This window comes from Prorops nasuta, unplaced genomic scaffold (genome assembly GCF_024137725.1).
Source record: "Prorops nasuta isolate Cenicafe-Biocafe unplaced genomic scaffold, Cenicafe_Pnas_1.2 PNAS00038, whole genome shotgun sequence".
Taxonomy (NCBI): Eukaryota; Metazoa; Arthropoda; class Insecta; order Hymenoptera; family Bethylidae; genus Prorops; species Prorops nasuta.
The window spans coordinates 261,048-288,439 of record NW_027116835.1 but is presented as its reverse complement, the minus strand read 5'-3'; the positions used below and the strand labels follow the sequence as shown (position 1 = coordinate 288,439).

The 27,392-nt window shown below is 36.2% G+C and overlaps 1 protein-coding gene across 3 annotated transcripts in view; it reads right to left on the bottom strand.

Annotated features, from left to right (window-relative positions):
- Best2 (bestrophin 2) overlaps positions 1–27,392 on the bottom strand; it is a 41,642-nt gene that overhangs the window by 4,511 nt on the left and 9,739 nt on the right. Inside the window, exons 2-8 of one of the 3 annotated variants that reach the window (XM_066744140.1) lie at positions 18,810–18,920; positions 16,573–16,744; positions 13,904–14,033; positions 2,405–2,643; positions 571–702; positions 356–463; positions 21–281 (exon numbers count right to left, since the gene is read on the bottom strand). In XM_066744140.1, the coding sequence (XP_066600237.1) occupies positions 21–281; positions 356–463; positions 571–702; positions 2,405–2,643; positions 13,904–14,033; positions 16,573–16,744; positions 18,810–18,920 (1,153 nt within the window). Of the gene's footprint in view, positions 1–20; positions 282–355; positions 464–570; positions 703–2,404; positions 2,644–13,903; positions 14,034–16,572; positions 16,745–17,624; positions 17,678–18,809; positions 18,921–27,392 lie in introns of those variants that run through there. The other 2 variants (XM_066744141.1, XM_066744142.1) reach the window with 2 other exon arrangements.

Here is a 27,392-nt window from a genome sequence, read left to right as displayed (position 1 = left end):
TTTATATTTCGTAAACTTACATAATCGGCGTACATATCATCCTGATGAATCTTCCTGTGCTGACTATGGCTGTGGATTTGAGTGCCTACCATAACATTTGCGTATAAGGCATCGCTCTCTTTAACTTTGTAGTGTTCGGCAGAGCCTTTAGGTTCTTCGCGTCGATACTGCTCACTGGCAACCGTATACGGCAGATCTTTCGGCACCACGTCGTCCCAATATTGATCCTTTAAAAGTTCAGGATGCTCCTCGTGCATCTCGTCCACTATCATGTATCCTGCCTACAATAGATATATAATTATGCCTTATATCTCCATCTCGCTGCACGACAACGCGCACGTCCTCAAAAACATACCTTGATATGGCGATCTATCAACCAATTTAATTCGATATCATCATCGTCCTCTCCAAAAGGGTTGATCAGTACTTCGGCAACTTTTAGCCATCCAACGTAAAAGCAGAACTGCGAAAGACGAGTACGTGTCAATAATGATGCAGTGAATAAAAATGTGAATCATGGACGCCTATATGTAACCGGGCAAATATGGATATTTGAGTTTTTCGACTTACCTGCAATGCAGTAAAGAACGGAAAGTACATGTCAGGATCCTCATATTTTCCATTCTTACCATCACTGGCTGCTACAAATTGTCGTCCAAGTAATGCAGAAAAGAAGTAAGCGTATAATGAGAGAGTGACAACCTGAAACCAAACAATATATGTATATATACTATAAAACAAATTAGTTGTGTGTGTGTGTGTGTGGTGAAAATTTGTCTGGTGATTCGATCGGCAAAAACTATATGTAAATCATCTCTTTCCCTCTAATAGATTGGTCAGCAAGTGGCGATATTATTGCAACATTAAATGTTCGAATAGTAAGGGCATAGTTGAGAGTGAAATTTGATTAGGAAAAATGCATGAGGATCGAGAGTTGAATGAATGAACGTCAAGGGCATTTGGTAAATCGACCCTTTCTCTCTTTCAAGGTCGTCAGGAACTATTCACTGCACAAAAAGGACAGAAAAATATAGCCTACTGTACCACCTTTGAACTTGTAATTAAACGACAGAGTTTACAAACGTTCCATCGCCCATACGTGCGCTGCAAAGTCGTTTCTGCAAGCATGACGTATATCCCAGCTAAATTACCCTCTGACTCCTGTCAGCCTTGACCATGCAGCATGCACGTTCGTGTCTCGTATCGATACTTGATAATCATCGCTACATCCTCACACTCCAAGTAACAAACAATTTTCCAGTAAGCATAAAATGTTACATTTACTATACATTTGTACGTTAAAAAATATGCACGGCTATAGGATAGAATTGATGAGACGAGAGATTTCTCCGAATATAAGAGCATTAATCATGCACATTGACCTTAAACTTTGTAATTTATAAAGACTGCACCATATACGATTAAAGAAACCGTCGATTAAACGTATGATTTTTGCGATTAGCGTATATAGGTATACGAAACTGGGAAGTTCGCCCTATGAAAAACAATTATTCTCTCGCTTAAAGTCACATATAATGATCCAAGCATTCAATTTACGTACGATTAATTGAAGCTTTCAGGTTTTAGGAGCTAATTTATGAACTAATGAAGGTATACGAGGGCAGGAGCAAAATTAAGACTATATTTATGGCTTAACAGTGGTTTCGCGCATTATCCAAGTGACGGATAGATTTTTTCTGCGGGAAAAATACTGACGTAGGTACACGACAATTAGGGAGGCTGGTTGATGAGAAATTAGCATTACACAATGCACATACATTGGCTAATTACAAACACAAAACACTTTTTCCGAGAATCTTTCGCAGCCAACTGCAACCGTATACTGCACTGTTTGTTAGCATGACGCATTTAAAGGATTAATAGGATTTTAGATTAATGTGTATGTACACGATACATAGGCCTCAGCGCTGTTATTACACTTAGTCATACATTTTTTGAGCCAATCGATAAGCAGAAAAATGACAGAATATAATTCTCGTATATACAGGAGTCGGGCACATTTTTCGTATATAGGAATAAGCTGTAATGTACGTAGCATATATCGAAGGCACTTTGCGAACGATTATACAACGGGTAAGATGGCGCATGGCGCCATTCGAGGATGATAATAAGTGGCAGAACTCGATGAAGATATGTATGTTCGCTTTAAACGCTCAAGATTCAACAATAGTTAAAACTATCGTACGTTATATACGCGCGACTACCTGCAAAATCATATAGTTATTCGACATGCGAACGGTAATAGCTATCAGTATTTTTTAAGGCAAACATTAGTAATTCTTTTAAGCCATTGGAGGGATGGAGAATTCAACATTAGTATATATATATATATATATATCGGCATTTAAGGTATAAATTGATAATGAATGAAAAAATTGCTTACCTGAGTATAAACGAGGGGAACGCAAACTGTGTCGTAACCAATGAGTGCGCCAAGCCTCTTCCTGATGTCACTAAGCTCGACAAGAAGAGTTTGTACCACTTGATCACTAGTGATCAAAGATTCCTTTCTTGCTCGATTGATGATGTTGGTCGCCCAAACTAATGGCATCCAATACTTGGACATGGCAGCTTTTTTATTCATCATCTCAAAGATATTTTTCTCCGACTCCATCATTAGGCCTGAAAAGCAATTTGTAATGTCGATTAAATTCTGCTCTCTTTCTTAATAAATATATACCTATATATTCTGATTATTGTTGTGATAAGAGAAAATTTCAATTGAAGTAGAAAGTCTTTTGGTGAATAGCTCGATTGCTAATTGAATAGCCATGACTCTTATCAGTTTATACGTCAAATTGTCCAGTTTGCTTGGTTAACTGTGTCCATTCATGTAAATTAGCGAATCTATCTGCACGGCTCGTTAATCACCCATACGCGTGTAGCGTTATCGAACAATCGGTAGTATTTTAATCAGCCTAGACTTTCGCGCCGGTGAGATGCACGCATTGAGTAAAGCACGCCAGTTGAAAAACGAAACGAGGCATTCACCATCCTGCAGAGACAAATGTTTGCATTTCAATGCGCCGCCACTCACCTTCTTGAAATTTCCATCTCTGCATGACTTCTTTCAAAAAATCACCAGCTTGGAACTGATGAGTTTCACTGTAACGCGGATATAGCCGCGCAACTTTCATCAATCGGTTAAGCAATTTTTCTAACGCTCTAACCTTGAAGAGCATTCTGTATATATTAACTATATGAAAAGATGTATTGCATATTCTTATATATATACATATCAGATGAATGCGCAGAGACCATTTATAAAATATGTCTTAATGGAATTAAAACTTTTCTTTTTCCAATTAATTAGAGCCGCGATAAACGACAATTTCTGTCGATCCTTCACGTATATACCAATATATAATGGAATGACGCAAGCAACACGATTTATCGATTCCCATATAGTAATGCGGATATATACCGGTCTCTCTGTTACAATTATCATTCCGTTAATTAAGATTCTTCATTTTTTCGTATAGTATCGCCACTTTGACATTTTCATCAAACTGCGATTAAGAAACAAAAGCAAGCTTTATTTATTCGTCTATATAGAGGCAAAACATTTGTGGCATCTCATCGGAAAATCGCACTTTTCAATGCAGAATTTTTCATAAAAAAAGAAAAGAAGAAGAGAATAAATCGCACGCGTGTAGCTCCAAGCCTATATACAGGGTGAGGCACTTAAGCCGCCCCAGAATACGAATGCCGAAAGAGGTGTATCTCATTAACTATAACAGATATTCAATTTTTCCATAGGACATTTTCGAAGCCTCTTGTTATTTGCTTTCAGAAAGGTTCTATGCAAAAATTGAATATCTTTTATAGGTGAAGAGATACGCGCCTTTCTGCATCCATATTCTGGGGCGGCTTAAGTGCCTCACCCTGTATAATATTCGCAGATGATATGCGGTAAACGATAACCCATAGACTGGCGAAATACCTATACATCATTCCCTCAATCTTCGGAGTTAAAAAATAATTTTGCTTCTCAACTAAAAGACTTGAAGGAAGATTGAAGAATCTATATATAATGAGGCAAGAACGCGAACGAACCAATTAAGTAGGTATAAATAAGCCATGTTTTCCTATACAGACTTGTAATCTTATGGAATACGAAATACTGAATCGTGATATAAATCATGGTTGTAAATGCAGACTGTATACCCTGATTGAAATTGATTATTCGACGCCAGTGGGAGTATAGACAGGGAAGAACAGTGTGTATTGTGTTAAGGAAATTCGATTGAAAATCTCAAAGCGAAAGAAAGGAGAATTGTGCTGATGTTAATTGCATCAACATGCAAAGATTGTATAATCGTTTGGGATCACGTGTGACGCGAGCGTAAACGACAAGCACGTGGATAGACGTGATTTATGTCCTGACGAAAGAATAAGAAAGATGCGCTGCACTTTGCTCCAACGTTTCTCTATTTCTCGCAAAAATAAGGCGTATCTTGGATTATGGACACGTGCATGTATATTTCAGGGGACTAAAACGCGCTTTGCACGCGCTTTTAACAATAGCTCAATTTTTACGAGAAAACTGATCGATAACCAAACGCTTATCTGGATCAGTTGTACTTTTGTCACACACTAACCGCGATTGTGGCAAGCATTATACGCTTATTATGTCACACCGCGCTGCGTATTACACAACATTGCTATCGACCCATTTTCTATCCCAGCTGCAATCTATGTTAATTCTCTCGCTTGAAATATCAAGACACTCGCTATTGCTTTGCACTATACATACATTACTCTTTCCCAGATTGCTATAGCCGTTCCCTTTTTCGGAAAGGTATTTCTTACTCGTCCTTTCCCTATAAGATCCAAGTAGTGCGCGCGTCTTCTTTAAATTTATCTATATCGAGCAGGGGCTATAAAATAAATCGATCGTCTCTTATTCGTTGCAACAGAGCTCCTGAAAAGTGAAGAGAGGATTTTACCAAAAGCTCGGTGCAGTCTTAAATTATTATATATGTACGACGTCCCGAGTAACGATCGAAGGTCTGCAGAGAGCGAGACACAGAGTCCTCGAGTGATGAGCCGATAGTCCTGCAGGCGCGCGAGATTCTGACGCGCGGCGAGCTATCGTGTATTAGTCGGGGGAGCGACCTTTCAACATGATCCTCATTCCCCCCTCCCTCTTCTATAGGCTATTCTTTTTTTTTTTTTTTTTTAGACCCTAGTCGAGGACTGCGGAGATCGCATTATAAGCAAATTCGAGAGAACCGAACCATCATCGATGAGTCTGCAGTCAGATACAGGCTGTCCGTGACAGAGATCGACGCCTTCTACTCCATAATGTCATTCATCGCTTGTCCTGTCCCTGTCTAGCGAGCGCACTGCTATGCGCCGGACGCGGGGGGCGGCTGGCTTCTATTCGATAATCGCCGAGTCGCCGCGTCGCGGCCACGCTGCAGTCTTCCAAAGACATATCTACATATATAGGTACTTATATTGACGCGCGCTACAAGCGCGTCCTTGCATGTTTCTTTTCTCCCTTTTAATCGACGACCAACCGTTAATGCGCGCGCATTCGCTTAAACACATCGATAACAAACGATAACCTTAAGTCTATAGCCGCCACACATTTGTCATTACTCTTTCACCCGAACATTTTACGTCTTCGTTCCTTCTCTATTCAAATGAACTCTGTACTTTTTTAAATTTCACATATTGCCTCGATTTTCTTCCTATCCTTATCTATCGATCACTCATTCAAAATCTATATATATATAACTTTCAATTTGTTGCTTCTCAAGGAATCCCCTCCCTTCCCTCTTTAAATTATTTATTTCATTTCCTTAACAGGTCCATCGTCTGATTTCAAATGCAACATGCATTCGACTCAACGTATATAACCTTGATATTGTCAAATGCTCGTATGGCTTGTCGCTCAATGAACCGAGAATTCACGATCATGTCGTTACACACGGAGAAAATATTCAAGTAAATTTTATTGCAAATCCACAGTTGTACTCTGGTATTATCTTTTCATTGCTAGGAAACATGATTGAATTTAAATTTAAAATTTCTCTGTATGACCATATACATTGAAATGCAGTGGAGAATCAATAATTCTCCCTAGGAATGAGGAGATGTAGCATTAAAACTGAAGGCACACAGTAAAATTAACATGCATGCTCTCGTCGCGTAACAAGAATCATGAATCACAATTCGTTGTATCATATTCGACTACAAAATCCGCTATCAAGTAAAAAATAAAAGTATGCTCTATTCATAGCAGATTAAACATAAAATATCGATGACAATTGCCCTGTGTTGATTGTTTTTATTCTTTAATTAAATTAATCTTGCAAGATTTGAACAAGTCATGGTGCAGTATATAGCAATAATATAAGGCTTTCTTATCAATGCTTGTGAAGGAGTATGTCTCGCGTGCGAATGTATATAATAATACCTATGCATGCGTCTTATGCCTATACGCAAGATTGTTCAATCAATGGCTTTGACTACATTGCGAGCCTATAGCGCAGATAGTGAGGTAACAGAGAAGTATTTCAGATTCAGCCGTGATTCTTAAAAAATGTCAAAATCACTGCCTACCTACTTTCCTTTTAGTGTATTGAGAGAGCAAGTTTTAAAGCCATGCTGCCGTTTCGACCCCGCAGGGTACACCCATATCTTGTAAATATAAATAGTAATAAGAAAGACAGCTTCTTGTGATTTATATGCAGGGGGAGAAACATTGAGGCATTTTTATCGAGTGAAATTTTGTATTCTTCCTCCTGGTGCACTGTCAGAAGAAAAGGATTCTCAGCGCACATCACGGTGTGCGGAAAATTTATAGTGGATACTTGCAGCACACAGTAGGGTCAATGAACAAGAGGATCCTTGCTCGGTTAGCAAGGTCGTCATGGAAGTAAAAAATAAAGCGAGCCAGGTCCCCTCTGGGCCGGGTCGGGCCGGACTGGGCCGTTGCGAAGTATCTTCTGGAGAAAACCAGTCGCTACTCGCTCGTCCGGTCCGCGAGACAAGACTTAAGGGCCACTCACAACGATAATAGAGTAGGTATACCTACTGATAAAGTACCACACAACTATCAATGCGGATATGCGATGTGCATGACTAGTAAAAAGCAATTGGAACTTTGTCTATTAATTCGTGCGGGCCTTCACAAGTTCCAGCTACCTTCTGGGATGATACTTTTTTTTTATCCTTGAAAAAAAGGAAAAAAAGAAACCAAAATCTCCCGAAACTTCGGCTACTTGTAAAAATTCATACGGTGTAGGTACGTTCTTGTTTTTCCTAAGAAATCATGCGCGCGTATCTCAGAATTGCTCCCTCAATAATTGCCACTATATAGATGACTCCTAATAAATAAACATTATTCTCGCTTTCTTTCGTTTTTTAGCTAAAACTTGTTCATAGATTACTACTTCTCATCAACAGGACTGTATAGTTATTTTTACAAAATGCGCATCACTGTGCAATAAAGGAAACATTTATCGTCCACGTAAATGTAAATAAGACTAGGTTGGAATCGTGCAAATGAGTAGAGTGACGGAGAATTATTATTGGTCAAAACTAGTTGTGTAAAACTGTAATTGCATGTCATTATGTTAGGCTGGATTATGTTGTGACTGTATTAATTTATTGTTAAGAATCTGGTGTTCGTGTGTGATGCCACCTGAGAAAGTTATCAAGAATTTTGAAGAGTGTTTCTCGAGGAAGATGCTTCGATAATGGAAGGGATGAAAGAACAATAGGAGTAGCTACATATAGTATGCGAATGGCTTTATAGTCGAAGGTGTACCCGAGGTGACATGCGACATCGCCACGACGCGACGCGACGCGTTGGTGAAACCTGCGCTGATTAGGAAATATTCCCGCGTAATTAGAGGCGAAGAACTTTAAATCAGTCTCCGAGTGCTGGCACGGTTGCGCATCGAGGCCATCGAGGCCATCGAGTGCCAATCGACCAATTCTATCCAAGTGAAAATTGGCATGTGTGGTGCCTTTTTTTTTTTTTTGTGTATTCCCCACTCCTCCTGTCACTACATACTACACTCCCTTCCTATATCTATACATATACATATGGGTGTCCCACGAAGGATGGTCATGCCAATACCATCGGATAGGGGACAAAAATCTAAGTAAAAAAGTTGTAAAAACTTTTTTCCTAGCACCCTTGGTTAAAAAGTTATTTGCAATTAAAGATTATCGATTAAAGTAGCCTTTCTTAAAGAGGAAGATTGTTTTGGTCGCGCATTATAAGGCCAAAAATGCTAAAATTCTGTGAATTAGAATACTAAGAAAAACACAAAGCCAAACATCCACTTGAGACTATTGTAGTGGTTCAAGGCCGATCGGCAGTTTCGAGTGCGAGTGCCATAAAAACAATCAAAATATAAACACACCACAGGCTCAAGTGGATGTTTGGCTTTGTGTTTTTCCTAGTATTCTAATTCACAGAATTTTAGCATTTTTGGCCTTATAATGCGCGACCAAAACAATCTTCCTCTTTAAGAAAGGCTACTTTAATCTATAATCTTTAATTGCAAATAACTTTTTAACCAATAGTGCTACCAAGAAAGTTGTCACAACTTTTTTATTTAGATTTTTGTCCCCTATGCGATGGTATTGGCATGGCCATCCTTCGTGGGACACCCTGTATATACCGTGCATTCGCCATGCAAGTCTGTACGTACACGCAACACGCGTACTCGCCGGCCAGCCGCCCGCTCGATACGTCTCGTCGCGTCGTCGATATACATACATATTATACGCCATCGGCGAGAATCTAGCGTCATTTCTCTCACCATTTCACTATCATCCGCACTGACAATCACCGCCTTCGCCTTCGCCTTCGCCTTTTCCTCCGAGAGCCTCCATCTCTCCGAGTGAAACTTACTTACCGGAATTCCCTCTAGGGACTGATTATAATTAATGTATCCCCTTCTTCTATCTCGATCATTTAAACAGTTTAACCTTTATAATAAAATTATTCTAATTTCATTTTGAAAACTCGGTTTGCTAAGACATTTTTATGCAATTTTTCCTAAAGAAGCATGTGCTTTACTCATCATTGAAAAGCTAATTTGTAAATAATTCTATGATATTATAGATTTACGAAAATGATGAAAATTGTCTAGAATTTTATCATTTTTAAGATAGCATTCAACCATGAGTTACACTAATTAGCTGGTTAATTAAAATCACGCTATTCATATCGATAAATTTCTATTTAAGGCTGTTATTAAATTCGTGGATCGATCTGTTTCTTCGAATTGACACGCACAAAATTATTACGTAGAAACTAGAAATAAAGTAATAATCTGCTCTATAAATATTACATCAAAATAATAAAGTATTTTCAACTGACGTGTTCCTCCGTAAATCCAACGTACGTATCATTACCAGTTCATTACACGAAAGAAAGTAATCTTACGTTAAAAATAAGACCGGTATATAGCAATGCCATAGCCACGTAGTCTATTTCTGCCTATTTCAGTCTATTTCTTATAGATACTGGTATATCTTAAAACTTTTCTATAGCAGATGTTGTACTTGTTACAGAAATAGGAGTAATTACTACTTATCAAGATATGTCCAGGCATCAGACGCTACGCAAATTTTCTTACACGGTGCATTACAAACAAACGTAATACATGGCGCCGCGCTGCAAATGAATAAAATAAGATAGATTTAAGAATATGGCACAATTACTGTGAAATTTACATTCATTGAAAAACCATACGCATCCTACTTTCCTACACTACAGGTATAGCACCTATACTTCTAATAAAACGTATATGTATCTTAGCAAATTTGCGCTAATTTATTCCCCCTCTAGTAAATATAATAGCGAACGTCAAATCGGATCAATCTCTAGTTCTCTCTCTCTCTCTGTACGCACACACACACACACACACACACACACACACATATATATATGTACAGTAGAGAAGACAGTTGACAGAAAAATCCCAAAAAAACGCAGAGTTCTATACCATTGAAATATTTACAAGTATATATAGTTCAATGTCCTTTTCGATGGTTAAAAAATGTTTTATTATAACAAACGGTTATGTTACTTGTAACTGATTGTCTCATTTGCAATTGATATATGGACGATGCAATAATATAACGGTCAAGGTCCGATCTTATTCTTCTTCGAATCCGATATTTCCGAAACGATCCTTTCAACAACGTCGAAAATTAAAACATTTGTGTCTATTTGGACAGTGCGCGAGCGAGAGCAGAAATTGCGGATCCTCGTTTCGAGCAGTTCGCACACCATAATAGAATGAGGAAGTAATAAGCGACTTCTGGGAATCCGCATAAGCCGGAGAGTCGCAAACTCATCTAGCGGTATAGCAAGGTTTTTTTTCCTCCAAGTTTCACCCGAGATATGTTTAACCTGCCAGTGGTAATTATAAGTGACGATCGATCTAAAAATAGCCAATCTCTCGCTCATTATACCGCGCACACTAGCTGTTAACGTAGCTCGCGATATCTTCAAAGCGCGTGTGATCGGCGTGAGAGGAGCGCTTGGGTGAAAATAAAAATAGCCTTAGCGCCACTTTCTCATGGATGGAAATGCATCGATAAACTAATATCCCGAAGGAGTTTTAGCCTGAACAGGTAGCGCAATTATATCTTCTCGCGCACCAAGATTGCCGATCGCTCGATATAATCATAGAGAAATTTTGCTAGGAAGAATAATCTGTGCCATATATATTATGGTATATGTTTACGCACATGCATATGCATACAGGCGCGGGCTCGCACACACAGGTATCGCGTGCGCTCGCTCGCTCGCTCGTGCGCGTGCACGGGCCTGTGTGTTTGCTATAGACACGATCGTGTCTCTTGCACATTTCTGAAAAGACTAAAATAATCGAAAGAAATATGTCAATCGAGACCACCCCTCCCCCCTACTAGATTAATCACGATGATTTGGTAGTCACGATGTGATAATCGATCGATAATGAAGGTTTCAGAGATATTCTTCCTTCGAGCTTTCATATATATAAAGGTATACTTTACAACGCATATCAGACAGCTACTCTACACTGGATACCGTTCCAGTTTAACAAATTGAAATCTCTATAGTACTTGTCTATCCGTAATGCTATTCGTGAAATCATTTGATTAATCGATCAAACGGCCAAGTAGAAAATTAATTGTAACTTGATGAAAATGATATATTTATGCATAAGGTATATAATAGGTACACGCGTACATCCTGATCCCCTTTAATTCATATTTGTCATTCCGTCAGTTGAGTTTTCGATAAGATATAATATACTTATGTGAATAAGAGAGCTAGTATGAAGGATCAGAAGAGTGTGCGTAGAAAATATCATTAGAATCGATTTGGTCAGAAGTGCGTATATACGAGCTAATCGTATTCAGGGATAGGTTAAAAATTCTTCATATTTACGCTCTACTTGTTGTCTTAGCATACCTATGCGCAGAGAATGAAGTAATTAAAGAGAAGAATATAACGGATGTGTGTGTGTGTGTGTTTAGTTTAATTGTTTAATTTAACTTGAGAGGGCACCTGTGGAAGTGGAATATTATATATATATATATAGAAGCGGACAGCGATTATCTTATCGAGAACCGTAATAATCAGGTATAATCACCGGTGTGCGATTTATTATTTCAAAGCGGAAGGAGAGAAATCCCCTTGGAGGTGTGGAGAAGCAGTGGACTATGTTTTTGTCGGTGGAAACTGGCAAGTAGGGAAAAAATACATGCAGAAAGAGCGGGAGGAATCGCTGTGGTGCTGGCGCTGGCGCCGGGCGCCGGCGCCGGCACTTTACGTTTTTCAAACGAGCGCCGTCATATTTACCAGAGTATTAAAATTACCCGGATGCACGAGAAAATTGCCTTGCTGTATACATATACCTATATGCGCCACGACGGCCGGTGCCGCCGATGCCGGTGCACGCACATACTTTTCCCCACATGTATATTGCACTCACTCGACTCCAGCAATGATTTATCCTGCTGAGACATATGACCTGTATGGCAGATAGTGCAAGGCCCATGCACGCACCGCGATTGCTATAGATTCGATTTAAGACACATAGTATACTCATATATCTGTATGTTTCATCAATCGAAAATATATGCAGCTGATGGAAAATTGTCAGGACGCGCGAGGAAGTGCTTATCATATTATAACAATTATTTGTCATTGGAGAATGCTTTAAATAACAATTGGCAAAAGAATTTATGTTAATCTGTTTGGATCATCGTTAGCCACGCGTGCCGGGAATAGCAAATATCATTTCCCCGATGACCGTGGTAATAAATAAATCATTTTATCGCTTATTTGTCAACGTTAACAATAATAAATTAATAACTTAATTGGATAATTGCTGATTAATTATCACACTTGCACGATTAAGTTAAGTTCAATTATCCGCTAATGTTGCATGTATTCATTTCAGGTCTCGGGTATCGAGCTATCTTAGCCAGAAGAATTCAAGTTGTTCCCCCCCTGACTCTGCATGGTATGTACATGCATTATTGATGGGAGTACCGTCCCATGTCCCACGTGGCAAATCACGACCAGTTTTGCTAGAAATGCAGTCAGCAGCCGCCAGACAAATTTGGATCGTCTGCATGGCCAAAGCGTAACGCGAGCATCTTTCACCTCCACCTTGCGTCGATCTCTCTTTTTTTCATTATAGTTTGCTTCTGCCATATAATTGTACGCGTGTGCCTTCGCCATCTTCGCGCGCTTCAACGCACTCACCTCGAACCATCGAATGAACGAATATATATGTATATCCCTATCTCTCATGCAGAACACGCGCGAGTATCCTATATAATACGTATACACATATGTATCTTTTTTCTCTCTCGACACGCGTCTCATCTTCTTATATAGCTTACAACCATATATACATATGATAAAGTTCATTGATATAGTTAATCTTCATTCAAATTTTCCAAAGTAATCGGAGGAGTGATATATAGCCTTATATATATTCTCATTAAGAATGTAAAGAAAGCATAATATGACACTGTGTGAATATAACCTTGCACAGCCTGTATAAGTGGCTCGTATTTTCTTGGCACATTATATTATAAAATTTATGGATGATTCCAACGACTCTGCTGTCTCGTGTTACGGTCATTAGACGCCAATTATAGGAGTACCTATACGAGACGCATTAAATCGAGCAGAGAAAATTTAGACAAAGAAGCGCTTCTGCTCTCTGTAAATTTTATTTATTTATGTTTTAAAATGTCTTTTACCGCCTTCGTATTCACTTTATCGTCCTCGTCCTATCAGCGGCCATTTTATGATGTCTTATGTATTTTTAAGTGCTCTTATATTCCATGTTTATCTACAGCACCTCTGTGTTTTATGCAGCTACGCTTATATTTTCGTGGAAATCTCAATACGTAATTATAAGTTTCATCTGCTATGCTTGCGTTCCATAGAAAGCATAGCTTTTAGACGCAAGGACAATTGATCGGTTAATTTAGAAATTAGTATGCCGATAGAATTAAGAGTACTCTGCCGCAAAGAGCTGGGTGAACTCGCGGCGATGAACGCAGCAGAGATTTTATCAAGTGATTTGCATTTGAAACGAGGCATGGATTTTTAAGACAAATAAACCTTTAAATAAATTATCTACTCGACGAACAATATGATTCCTCGAAAATAAATAAACAGTATGAGAGATAAAATTATTCAAATAAACAAAAGTATATACCTATATGCACCGCGCAGTTTAATTTCTTTTTCCATTTATTTTCTTTATTATATTTCTTTGCATTTAAATAAAGTTTAAATGCTTTGTTGACTTCAACTCAATTATTATAAAATTTAGTGTGCGCCAATAACTATTATTTGACTGTAAATAATAATATTAAACTTACTAACCTACATCGACGATGTGCTGCAATGTTGGAAATCTTCGTTTGACTCGTAAAGATATCCTTTGAAGTGTTATCACATATGCGAGAAGAGCATATCTGACAATATTTCTTCTCATTAATCTTCCACGTTCGTCCTGCAAAATCAGAAGATCCCTTTATTAAATTCTTATTTTACAAATGGATATTATGAGAAATTAAATTAAAAGGATCATTCGATATAGGAATTTCATTTATATGTATACATTGACATGGAATTTATTGTAGAAATTTCGAGCGATAGCAACCAGCTGTCTTTACTATAAAATTCATTTCCGAGGTAGAGTGAATGCCAGACACGTTTTCGCAGACCGAAGACACTTTCCCCTTGTTCTCTTGGCCCGTTCTTACGGCCTACGGATATCGCCGATCGCATGGAATCGTCATCGTTGACCATATCCTTTTCAAATAGTTTCATCGACATAAAAATCCCTAGTCGCTTATATATCGGATATCATCGTCAAGTCGACTCAATATTTCCATCCATTTCTCATCGATCTTCCTCCTAGTTTGGTAATCAGTCGTTCACGTTTTGTAATCAGCCGCCCCCTCCCATGATTCCGCCACCGTCTGGATTAGTCTATAGATAATCGTCTATTGAATGTCAATTTACTCGCAAATCTTTACCAAGCTAAATTTATCCACAGTCGCACAATCGAATAGGTCATTGTCAACTTTATAACGTGTTAAGATTTGTTAAATCTTCTTTTGCCACGATATGTTGTAAGAACATGATGAAATTATTAAGTATTTGCCTTTGCTTCAATCGGCATTTCAATTATCAGGCGCATTTTTGAAAAACAAAATTGTACAATATAATTGTCCTGAACTATTTAATTCTTTGGAATGTGATAAATAATAAACCAACTGATTGTCAAGCATTAATTGCTGGTACGAAGAACGTATAGTTCAATCTTCTTTATATAGGTACAGCTTTGGATCTAGATCGATCAGAGTGTAATCTAATGAGCTAAGCAATTGACAGGAGAAAAAAGTTTTTCCTAATAAAATATGTGTACCGTGGTAAATAGAAATAAAGGCAAGTGAATTGAAATACCATCCGCGATTAATTACTTCCTCGCATTAAAGTCTGGATAAGTTTCATTTGGTTTTCTTTAACAGGCTTATCGATATGTACGAGTCATTAAATTATCTCCACTGTCAACAGTTTGCATCATTTACATTTTATGAGCGAATGATTATATTGACTTTGTGCTGCAGTACATTTTGTGAATTGGATATGAACGAATTATTACAATGTGTAAAGAAATAGATATTCTGTGTAATGTAATAAGGTTATAAGTATATAATTAAAAAATGCTCCATTCTCTATGAAATTATTGGGAGGAATATTAAACAGGTGTGGGTCTTCTCAGAGAGGTTTTCCAGATTATATACGGCGAGACTGTAAACTCGTACATACAGATATATGTTTTGAATAAAGCGCGCGCGCGCAAATATACATGTGCAGGTGGAAATGGAAGAAATTCTTATTCTCTTCTGTATATAGACATGCGTTTTAATTAGATCAACCATTTGAATTCAGATTTACTATCAAAATGACTTGGAATGATCTGATACACCATATCTGTCTGGTATAAACAGCAAATTAGTGGTATATACTTAGTGAAATTATCACTTTTCATTCTTGAATAATTTTGATGAAAGATAAACGTACGATAGGATAAGAGAGTTCGTGTTAGAATTTTAATGAAATACGTCTACCTGATCGATTTACTCATTCACGAATTGAATACTTCACATTACACGCTTACATCGGGCCTGTATTTAAATACACGAATCGAATACCGAGGTCGAGGACCTTGTCCCCTCCAGGCCTCTAAAAATTCCATCCACCCCTCCCTACTTCTACTTCTTATTTCGATTGTATCCTTTAAAATTCATCTACAGAGATCGCCTATCATTCAATATTTATTAAAATCTTGCGTAATTTTTAAAGACTTTGCGTGGATTTATCGTTTCTATGCTTTTTGAGATTTTTCTGGAAAATTTTAAGAATTGAATTGAATTTTATGTAAATTCACTGCTAGCTTTCAACTTGGACTGTTTCATCCGTATATATATATATATATATATATGTTTTTCAGGTATTTAGGACTTTCACTTGCGCACAATATTTCATGAACTATGTATAAAATTTGAACCCAACCAAATTGCAATGATCAGCGAAAAAACAATTTTATCACAGGTGAAATAAATTCGTCAATTTTAATTAGTACAGGGTAAATAGATATTATCACGTAATTCTCTATTTTATAAACGAGGCGTGATTTTACTACCTACTCAGGTTGACGACACTTATCCATGTCACGGCAATTCATCAGGCCAATAAAGCATCACTGGGACATCAACTTTTTCAGCAAGGCAATGTTTCTTATATTTTCAAACGTTTCCCATACATATGTACATTTTATTTTGTTCAAAGTTCATTCCGTCTTGATCAATTAAATCCTTATGCGCTCTATTCTAAAGTTTAAGGCTCCCATATCAGTTTTTCACACGAGCGCATGAACCTTTTCTGATCTTCCGAGAATCCTAAAGCCTTTTTCATTTCTTTTTGCAGTAGCGCTCACGAAAGCAAAGCTTCGACAAAAGGAATGGGTGGTGTCTACTCACATTTCCAGGAATGGCTGCGCTGATGAAGAGGGCCAGATTGTCTGGCCATGGTAAGAGCTTGTACTGCTCCCACCATCTTTTCACAACGAGACTCACGTAAAATCCTAATACAAATGACATCGGGATAGACTCGCTGGAATTTCCAAAGTAGTAGCGAATCTTCTCAAAGATCCTGCAAGGATAAACAAAATCATTCGACCAAGTGAATTCCAGAATTTCAAAACTTCTGATTATCTTTAAACATGATTTAAACAAGGGAAATGTCATTTCAAAATCCTAAGAAAACAACAATTTATATATTAGAGACTTTTTAATAAATTATTTCAATACATTTACCATGAAGGCACGTTTAAACATATGGTAAATGCTACTAAACTGTCAAATTTTTACAGTCTGCAAACAGCATTCTATCACTACTCGCACAGTGACTCGCCGTAGTTTCGAGTCCTGTTTCAATATTTATATATAGACGATAATGTACAGTTAGGTTTCTCCTTAAAAATCACTTGTGCTAATCTTGCCAGCAACTACATGCAGCATATCAGGGTTTATTCGATACCATCATAAAACGAATCTTATGATTTTCACAAATCATTTGCCATTTTTAATACGATCGGGACACATTTTAACATTCCTAAAAAATCCAGTAATTTTGGAGTTTAAAAGCCGTTGTGATCAGTGCATGACTATTTATAAAGGAAAACTCTGGCAGAGATGCAGATGTAACAGAGGCTCCTCGATAATATGAGAAAGAACAAATAAATAAGGATTAATCCTCCCCTCAAGTACTTCGAGAAATGACTGTGCACACGACATGTGATGGCAGAGTATAATATATTTAATGCTACTATTTCCTTGCAACCGAGTCACTATCCTACACAAATTGCTACAGCCATTGTGAAATTGATCATTCATAATAGTTTTACTCTTTTCTTATAACTTGACGCGTTAACCCTGAGAAACGATTCATACTTAAATCGCATAACCTTTGACAGAAAAGCCCAATCTATTTAGCTCTACCTATCAATAACGAAAGTTTAATTTGCACTCACTGCTTAAGGAAACATTGATTTAGTGTCTCTCTTCTTACATGAGGCATACACCACTGAGCCATAAACTCAAATCCTGTTTAGAATATTCGTATTTGCTAATAACTGAAATGAGGAGAACAGTTATATACTTGAAGATAATTTGCGTGTTGAAGTAAATTTTGCTTTTAGCCAACCTGCGAAAATCTTTGCAATAATTATTTTCATTAATTAATTATATAATATATATCTTTTGGAAAATAAGGATAAATTATATAGTTTCAGTGCATGGAGTAAATTAAGTAAATGTAATTATTGTGATTAGGAAAATTAAATATTTCCTCTCGATTTGTGTTAATATCAAGTGCATGATAATCGACATTCGTGATTCAATGCATGCACGCATACACATTCGTATAGGATTAGTGTAAAAAGTTCATTATTATTTCAATAATTCACGTCAGGTGATATTAAGGGAAGATTATTGTTTTACGTACGGTGATAATTTACCGAATAAAATTCTATGTCATTAAATTTGTATCATATATTCGAACATTATCAAGTAGAAAAGATCTAACTTGACTTTTTTCAATCGAGGATTGATAAGTTCTCTGTGTACTGCATCACATATCAATATCATATTAACGGATATTTTTTGCAGTATATAAATGACTATTAGCTTTCAGCGACTTCTCGATCAATAGCGTTTTCAACGATAAACTGTAGAACGTGTTAATTTTCTAATCTCTTCATCTCCGATCATTTTGCATTGTTCACTTACCACTTTATGCATCAACGTGTAATAAATATATGTTTATTATAGGATGAGACAAATGGTGGGAAAATCTTTGCAATTAGTTTGTAAAATTGAATCGCGCAAATGTTACTGTACTGATGGTGGGGATGCTGTTTATACACATTTATTATAGCCTTTGGATTTCTAGCCAAGTCTAGGCCATCTTTATGGAGGTTTATCAACGCTCTTAAAATTTGAAGCGAAATTATTTATAGATTCAATAAGCTTGATATTGAAATTTTCAGGGATAAAAGCGTATAATTGCCTTTAAATTATATTTCACGATTTGTTTTTGTCCAATCAACCGAAATAGCTTCAATTATTTCTGCTTTATGTAGATTTTACGTATGGTTTAATAATAATTTCTTAAATTATTATCGATTTTCATATACGCAGGAATATGATTAACTTACGCTCTTTGCTGCTCGTTTAGCGCGTATCTATAAGTGAAGTTGATGAGGTAGTAGACGAACAGATAGGCCAGCAGTTCCCGCCAGATTAATTTGTAGACCGAACCTCGCCATCTGAAATAAAAAGGTCATAAAGTAGTCACGTGTTGGAATTTTTCTTTTCGATCCCGTACATTTGATACATCAAAGCCTTATACATATAAGAAGACATTTGGATGTAATTTTGGAAAAGGTACCCTGTATATATCTTCTTATATATATGTATATATAAGTTATGCTCTTTACGAGAATCGACTCTTTCTTCATACAGGGAGAAGAAAGAACAATCGGAAGGGGAAAGGGGGTGGGCGAGAGGTAGCGTACTCTCAAGTTATAAACATATTTTACATCATAATTTTACTTTTTCATACGTTTGACTTGGCGAGTTTGCCGAATAATAACTTGGATAACGGAGCGAGAGTTGAAATTTGTTTTGAACCTGTCACACGAGTAATAAGAATGTATGTCAGGGTTAGAACGATTTTACGAATTTCGAGTATATATACAATCGTCACATAATACAAGGCTTTCGCAAAAATACCATGCTTGAATTTTTAGAATATTGGTGCACGTATCGTGTTCTATCCCCGGAGCTTTCTTATATATATATATATATATATACCGTTTTCCTTCTATGACTATGTTGACGGATAATTTGGCAATTAACTTGAAACTTTATATTATATGGCTAAGAGTGTAGAATTGCCTACTAGAATGAGTAGAGAAATGTTGGCATCTCGAATCCTTCGTTCGTACTAATCAAATATGTTAAACTATATGTATAGTATGTGTGCGTTATTCCGATTTCTCGTATCAAACTGTCGTAATGAGCAGTGCTGTTAACCAAATCATTGTAAAAATCCATATTATTCCATCTTTATGACGCGAATAAAATGTTAATCTAACACTATAATGTACAATTGAAAAATGTAATCTCGCTAGCAAATTTGATATAATGATTAAGAGTCGACTGACTTATATTATTGTAATCCCAATAAACGAAACTCTACTATAGAGAATCGTTAAATATCCATGCTTATTTAACATTATAAATTTTGATTTAACTCAGGCACCACCCCAATACGAACAATCTTTATAATGAACGTGAAAACTAGTTTGGCAGTGAAAGAAATGAGGGAAACTTTACCGGATGTCCGGTACATTCATGCAGATACCTCTAAACCACATGCGCTCATAATAGCGTAACGGTGATGTACGTGTATTTGCCATACCGATCGAGAGATAATGTAAATTAAACTATTCGATTAGACAAGTCGATAAGTTCAGCTAATAAATCTCAAGCAAATTTGTCTCATTTTCCTTAATATATATAAATACCTACCTATTTTTTTTCTTGTTTTTTTTTCGCGCGTCTCTTCACGTATCATAGATTAATTTTTTTAATTTCTAAGACGAGCTTTATTTGCACAATAAACTTTCCCTCAAAAGCGTACCACAATTAATGTAAAAATGACATATGTGATTTATAAATGAAGATCCTATCTAACTTTCGATTCGTAATAACGTGCGTGAGATGACGTCTTCTTATATGTTTTACGCACGGCTTCTTGAAATCGGTGAAAGTGTAGCGGTAAATTATAATCGTTCGTCGAATCGTGAAAATATCAATATTCTCCAATCCCCTATTTCAAAGTACAATAATTTGGGTCTCCGCCGGCATTAGTTTCTAATCTGAATCTTGTAAAATTTCAACATTTATATTTTCGATATATTTCGACATTGCGTCAATATATGCATTGGATGTGTGATTTAGTGAGAGAGTTTGGCAATGAAGAAGAAACGTGTCGATAGTGGACAAAAAAATAATCCGATAAAACTTTATCCTACAAGATTTCGATGTCAGTGGGTCATGGTAGGAAGAAGCATTGTCCCATGTCTTCTATACAATGACTTGTGCAAGTGTATAGGTGTAAAGAGTCAGCCGCCCATGCCCATGCATATAGTGACACGTAGCTGACTGCTTGCACATACATGCATATGTACGATGCGACTGGCGATCAGGTATCTAATCAAATCGTGACACCTGTTCAATAACCTTCGGAAGCTTCGAAGCAATTCCACGGTATCTAAAGTACTTAGTTAGATAGTTTTAATGACAAAGGTGCTGTAAGCTCGATTTATAATATATATATATATATATATATATTAAGAATCGATAGCAACTATAAATTCACACACACACAATTTCCCTTGAATTTATCAATATATATTTTGATATTCTACCAAACGGATAAATTAGGTTGGGTGCAAGCAACTCATATTTCAGCCTACAGCGACTTTTACTCAGTAATGCTGTGCTAGAATTTTCATAACTATAATAACTAGCAGATTGTCTCTTGTCGATTAATCGTAAGATTCACAAAAAGAGATAGTTTTACAATTGATAATACATTTATTAATTGCGTCATTACTCACCGCCGATCGACGACGAATGAAACATTGTTTATCTTTCTGCTATATTCACGTCATTCGTATAATACGTCAATTAATTTGGTTTTCAAATAATAATATCTCTCGTTTTAACATTTATATTTTGTTCTTTATATTTTTGACAGAAACATTCAAGTAAAATTTATTTCTATGAAGCACACACACAATTATGGACTCTTTCTCGGTATTATTTTCTCGTTTAACTGGTTTTCCGACTGGTTAGATTTTGTGGCGCTTTGTACACGTGATATCAACTTATAATTCATAATACTAATGTCATGAATTATTGATTTAATAATAAGCTCTTGAAAGAGATTCAATAGCCTTATCGAAAATACACATCTTACATGAGTTTTCTTTTTCTAAAAAGATAGTACATCATTTTTTCTAAGACTTGCACAATGCAATGTTACACACACAAAGATTTAAATTATCAGACAGTTTTTTTTGTTGGATTAATGGACTGTTGGTTAAAATTATACTATTTTATGCACGCGTGTGCAATTAACTGAAAATTATTATGGTACTCTCTTATTAGAAAAACACTGGTTGTTTGAGAAGCATAATTTTTAACTCATAAATCAGTTCGAACAATGCTCACGTGTTTACTTTTAGAGGTGAAAAATTTTGCAAGGGTTTTTTAAGTGCGATGGTGGTTTTTAAAAATGTCTCATAAAGCTTTGCGTTAAAAAGCGATAACTTAGATTTATTGAAAAAAAATTGGATTTTTTTCCATTGTAGTACAAGGCTAAAAAGTAATACAATTCATTTTAAAACATTTGTCCTAGGGAAAATCTTATAATATTTTAATAGATAAAAGTAAAAATGCTGATTATTATTGCAACCGAATTATTATGAAAGATTATAAAGTTTAATTTATATAATTCACACTTTCGGAAATCCAAGGAAAAATTGAATCTATAGAAGTGTGTAACTAAAGTGTAAAATCTTTGGTGTCATTAATTTAAGCATCTTTGATTGAAAAATCTCACAATGATCTAGAGGCGCACAGTATCGAAGACGTCGTGTCGCGTAGGAAGCAGCTTACCCGTCATGGCTATGTTATAGTATCACCACGGAATGATAGGTGTTGCTGAAACGTGAATCACCGTTGTCTTGCCATGCATGATAGGTGTGACAACTGCTACCGCAAAGTGGATTATTTCCCGATGACGTATATATATATATATATATTCATTTCTCCCTCTATCTCTCTATCTCAACTTCTCCAGTTTCCTCTTTTCCATTCTATCACTCCCTCCAGTTAATGCATCACGTGCAACTTGTCACGCTTTTATCCAGAGATTTTAAAGATAATGTCATTTTTAAATGTGTGAATATTTACATAATATCTACACCTGACGTAATAAAAAATATATAATCTAAAAGCTTCAACTACAGGCGTCTACAGCTAAGACGAAGTTGCGATAAAGTCTATTGCTTGAGGTAGGTTCAAGAAACCAATTTCTTACGTTCTTTATCAATTTGCACAAAGCAAAATATAACGACGAATTCTCATTGTAATGAAATACTGTGGGTTCTAATACAGCCTTATTAAATATAATAGAAAATATATAAATATATATGTATAGGATTGTTCGTCATTATATTAATTGTTGTAATATAAAAGAAGAATCTAAGTGCTGTGTGAAATATGTGACGAAATTGATTAACAATAAAGCTGAAATGAAATTGACGAAAACGAGATGGTAAGTAAGTGGTAGTATAAAGAAAATCAGGTTCGCGCAATGAATAACACAGGATAACAGTCTGCCGGTCAAGGTTCGCCAATAAGGCCTTTCATCGTTCTTACCGGTCGCGAGCGACGGACTATATCGCTTTACGTCCAATCGAGTTGCATCATTGTCCTTCCGATCTGTTTCCTCGTATCGCCTCCATCCTCCCTTTATCCTCCTCTCGCATATACTCTCTCAAGAAAATATACCGCGTTAATATCTCATATAAAATATTCTTGCCCAAATAGAAGCAAAACTATTATTGTGCTCGCATAAACAATGAAATTGATTTCTTATCATAAAACGCGGTATCTCAACGAAACTATGGAGAGAACAACAATAACACGATACTTCAGTGTAATAGAAACTTTATATGCGGTAATTAAAAATTGAGTAATTCTATTATGTAAGTGGTGTTGTTTTTAAATGTAATTAAATGGCGTAACATGAAACGCAAAAGATTCAAATGGGTCAATATTTGAGAACAGTGAAAATGACATAAAGTATCTGTGTCAAGTGAAAACTGGTCGAGAGATAAGGAGTCTGTGAAAATAAAAAGATAAAGGCAGTTTACGGTAGCAAAATTTCAAATAATAAAAGGGCCTTTTAAATACACGAGCTACAAAATGATTTTATGTATAATCTTGATTTCAGACTTGATCATTATTGAGCGAGCAACTAGTAGATTTTTGCTAAACTGATTAATTGGAAATTTTGTCTCTTGTCGTGTATAGTTGTACTTTACTACAAAGCTGTATTGACGTTGGAGTATCACTCGTTGATTACTGCCAAGTAATTAATTAGAATTTTACTGCGAGCATGATTATAAAACTGTTTTACGAAGGTTTCATATCTTTAATTGTACTTGTAATTATTAATCCTATAAGTATATATATATATATATATATATATATATATATATACATATATAAGGAATATTCGAAAGACGACTATATTGATAAATAACATCTTAAATTCGATCTTTCATTGTGTGGCATACTTATATACACGGATACGATTATAATTCTCCGAATTTAATCAATGATTGCCTATAGATACATGTTTGATGGAATTTAATGGCCTTATATAGACCGATTATTTCGAAAACGCAACATATTATACGCATAATTAAGCGTCAATTTAGCATAAAAATAAATGATCTTATTCATGTTCCTGGGTGATATAAGCGCGCGCACGAGATAATCTCATGATCAGCGTTTTTGCATTAAAGTTGTCTCTTACTTTTTTTACGGACTAGCATTTTCAAAGACTTGGCGAATCATTTGTAGGTTTGTTCTCGATCATCCGGTTGGCTGGAGGAAGACGTAACGGATCGATGTCCGTAAACGGAGCTATTTAGCAAGCTTCATGTCTGCTCTTCGACAATTCAGACCTCGCGCGTACTCAGCATCACTAGTATACGTTTCGCTGTACCGGTAAATCCCCATGCACCATCACAATTACCTCATATTCAATCGAATTAGCTTTATTTCACTATTGCTTTGACAAAAATTCCTTATTATTTGTTAAAAGTATAATGGAACATGGAATTTTTAATTAGTATTCAGACTTTATTAATGCCTTGTTGGAATCACATAAGGCGCGAGCGAGCGATTTGGCTAAATAAATTTTATTATTTTAATAGTTATTAAATAATTATAATTTTTTCTTAATAATATTATCCATGTGGATTGCAAATGCACTGTATAAGGATAATTTATCGTGTCGAACTAAAATTTTAACAGCTTCGTTAAGGTATATAATTACTGATGTGCCCGCGCGTGTGTACGAATGTGTTGCCCTCTCTTACCAGGTGTTCCACCTTGAAAAGCGCAAGTCTTTGTAAACGTTTACAATCACCTTCCTCAGAATTTCACGAAGAAGAGAAGAAAATAAAACAAAAATGCTTTACATTTCACGAAAATGACAGTAAGACGTCGCGTACGGAATAAGCCATGCATTAGTAGAGAAATATATATAATATAATTGGAAATTTCCGTGCAAAGCACCTACGGTTTGCAGCGTATATCAGCGTTCTTTCTTGAAGATGAGTAAGAGCTATAGTACATTATGTGCAAAAACTTTCTGCGAAGAGTCATTAGTTTTCGCTTAAAATAAAAATCAAAACAATGTAAGACTATTCATTTCTCATATTTAACTATTTTCATGTCGAGTATTTCCCAAAACGGAGTTTAAGCTGGAGTTGGTACACTTATCCCATACTTAACGAAAACAATGGACACTGTAGATTGAAATTTGTCGATACATATACAATTGTTGCTAGAGGAATCGACGCATTTGTTAAATCGTTTAAGTTATATTTATTGCATTATCTATATGCATGAAAAATATGTAGAGTATTATAAGAGCCTGCACTTTTTTAAAGAACTCGCTCTATATATTGATTTTTAAAATTAAATAAAGTTATTGTCGTGATATAATAAACCATTTACACAACACATGAAAAGTAGGTATTAATCGGTATCTACCTACGAGAGAGAACAAGTCGTTAGACATGCGTAATACGAACCTACGGATAAAGATAAGTATTGTTACATGAGCCTACTGAAAGGAATTGAGTAAAATGACTCTTACACCACTCGATAGATCGTGGGTGTTTTTCTTTTATTCCAGCATGATACTTTGTCCACCAGCCGTAATCGTGCATTTACCGATAATGACATTTTAAAGACAAATGTGTGTGGAATGGATATCTTGGACAACTAATAGATGGTTTAAAGTTTTTTAAGAAATTTGTGAAAATGCTTGCAAAATTATACGACAATTAAGAATAAGGTATTTTTGGTGTTCTGGCCCATGCGTATTATTTACTTTGATACTGATGTCTAGAAAATTAATTATCTCGATAATAGCGCGATACGTATAGTATACACACACGGAAACATGTGCTGAAAATCAAACTTGCGAAGGTCGTCTTAAGGTATCACACAGGAAGCTTACAGATGCATCTAGCTGTTTGGCTTACTAATGAGCTAATGCTACGTAATAAACTTGCATGATTTGGTCGATGCAAGTCTCGCAAAAAAAGTTTGAAAAGGCATATATAACGATTCCTTGATTATTTAATTAATTATTTCCGATATCTTAATTCGATTATCAAGAAAATGCCGCGTGTATTATTATAATTAAGAGCCAGTTTCGCAAGAAGCAAATTCTTAGCATAATAATGATGAAAGTACGTGTATAAGCAAATTTTATGTTTATATAAAAGAGGGCCTTCGAAATGGAATATATATATATATATAGAAGGAAAGGAGAAAAGAAAGTGTGAGAGAATATAATAAATGCAAGCTCCATACAGATTTGACGAAACCATGAAAGTTTTCTAAAAAGGTTCTTAGCCCCGCTTTTATCGAAACTATACGGCTTAACCTTATGGAAGCTTTATTGATCAATATGTTTACAGCAATGTGAAAAATGTAAGGAGCTATACCTAATATGATCAGGTACCTGTTACTATATAGCAGCAATCGCGTAGCAGCTAGCACACACCAATTGTCAACCGATACATCAATCTTCGTAGGTCAGATGATCGAAGGTGATTAAATATCCTGGCGTAGCGATTAGTGTTTAGACGATCGTTACACATACCGATGAGCTAGTTTGACAGTGACATAGTTACGCGTAGCCTTGTATATAAAATCAAGTCAATTATTTGTGCCGAAGGTACACGCTTGTTGCGTTGTTGCGCGTGTTACGCATATAGTCTGATAATCGCTCGACTATCCGTTTTTTACGAAAGCCTGGGCTATATCGAGCAATTAAGTTGATTATAACGATTTTTAAAGAGTCTTCGCCTCGTTTGCTATGTATATATAGCGAAATTTGATCGTTTCGCTGCATGGTCGCGAAAGAATTTGAGTGAATTGGGGGGCGCGCGAGGAACGGATGAGCTTAAGTATTATCAACAGAGCGACTTCCGGAGAATTTTCAGCTGCCTTGAGGAGCAAGCAAGAAACGAGCAATGGCCTTTCAGAGATACGGATTGCTTCCTGTTTATTTTGACAGCCGCGGCGACGCGACAGCGTATACTTGTACAAACTTCTCGCGCGCAAGGCCAATCGATTCGCGCAATTCGCCAATTTCTGCAGGCAATCTTCAAGCTCGAATCGGCACCGGCGTCCTTCTACCTTGTCGCAAAATTTATCAAGATTCAATCAACATGATACCCAAGTTTTTTAAGGTCGAAGGCTAATACCCCGCTCGAATGACAAAATAGCTTTGGCTAAACCCGCGATTATACGCGTATATATATATATATATATATATGTGTAATTGGTAGTGCATGGCTTTCGCCGATCGACTTTACTCATCGTTTCGATATAGTCGAAGGAAAATT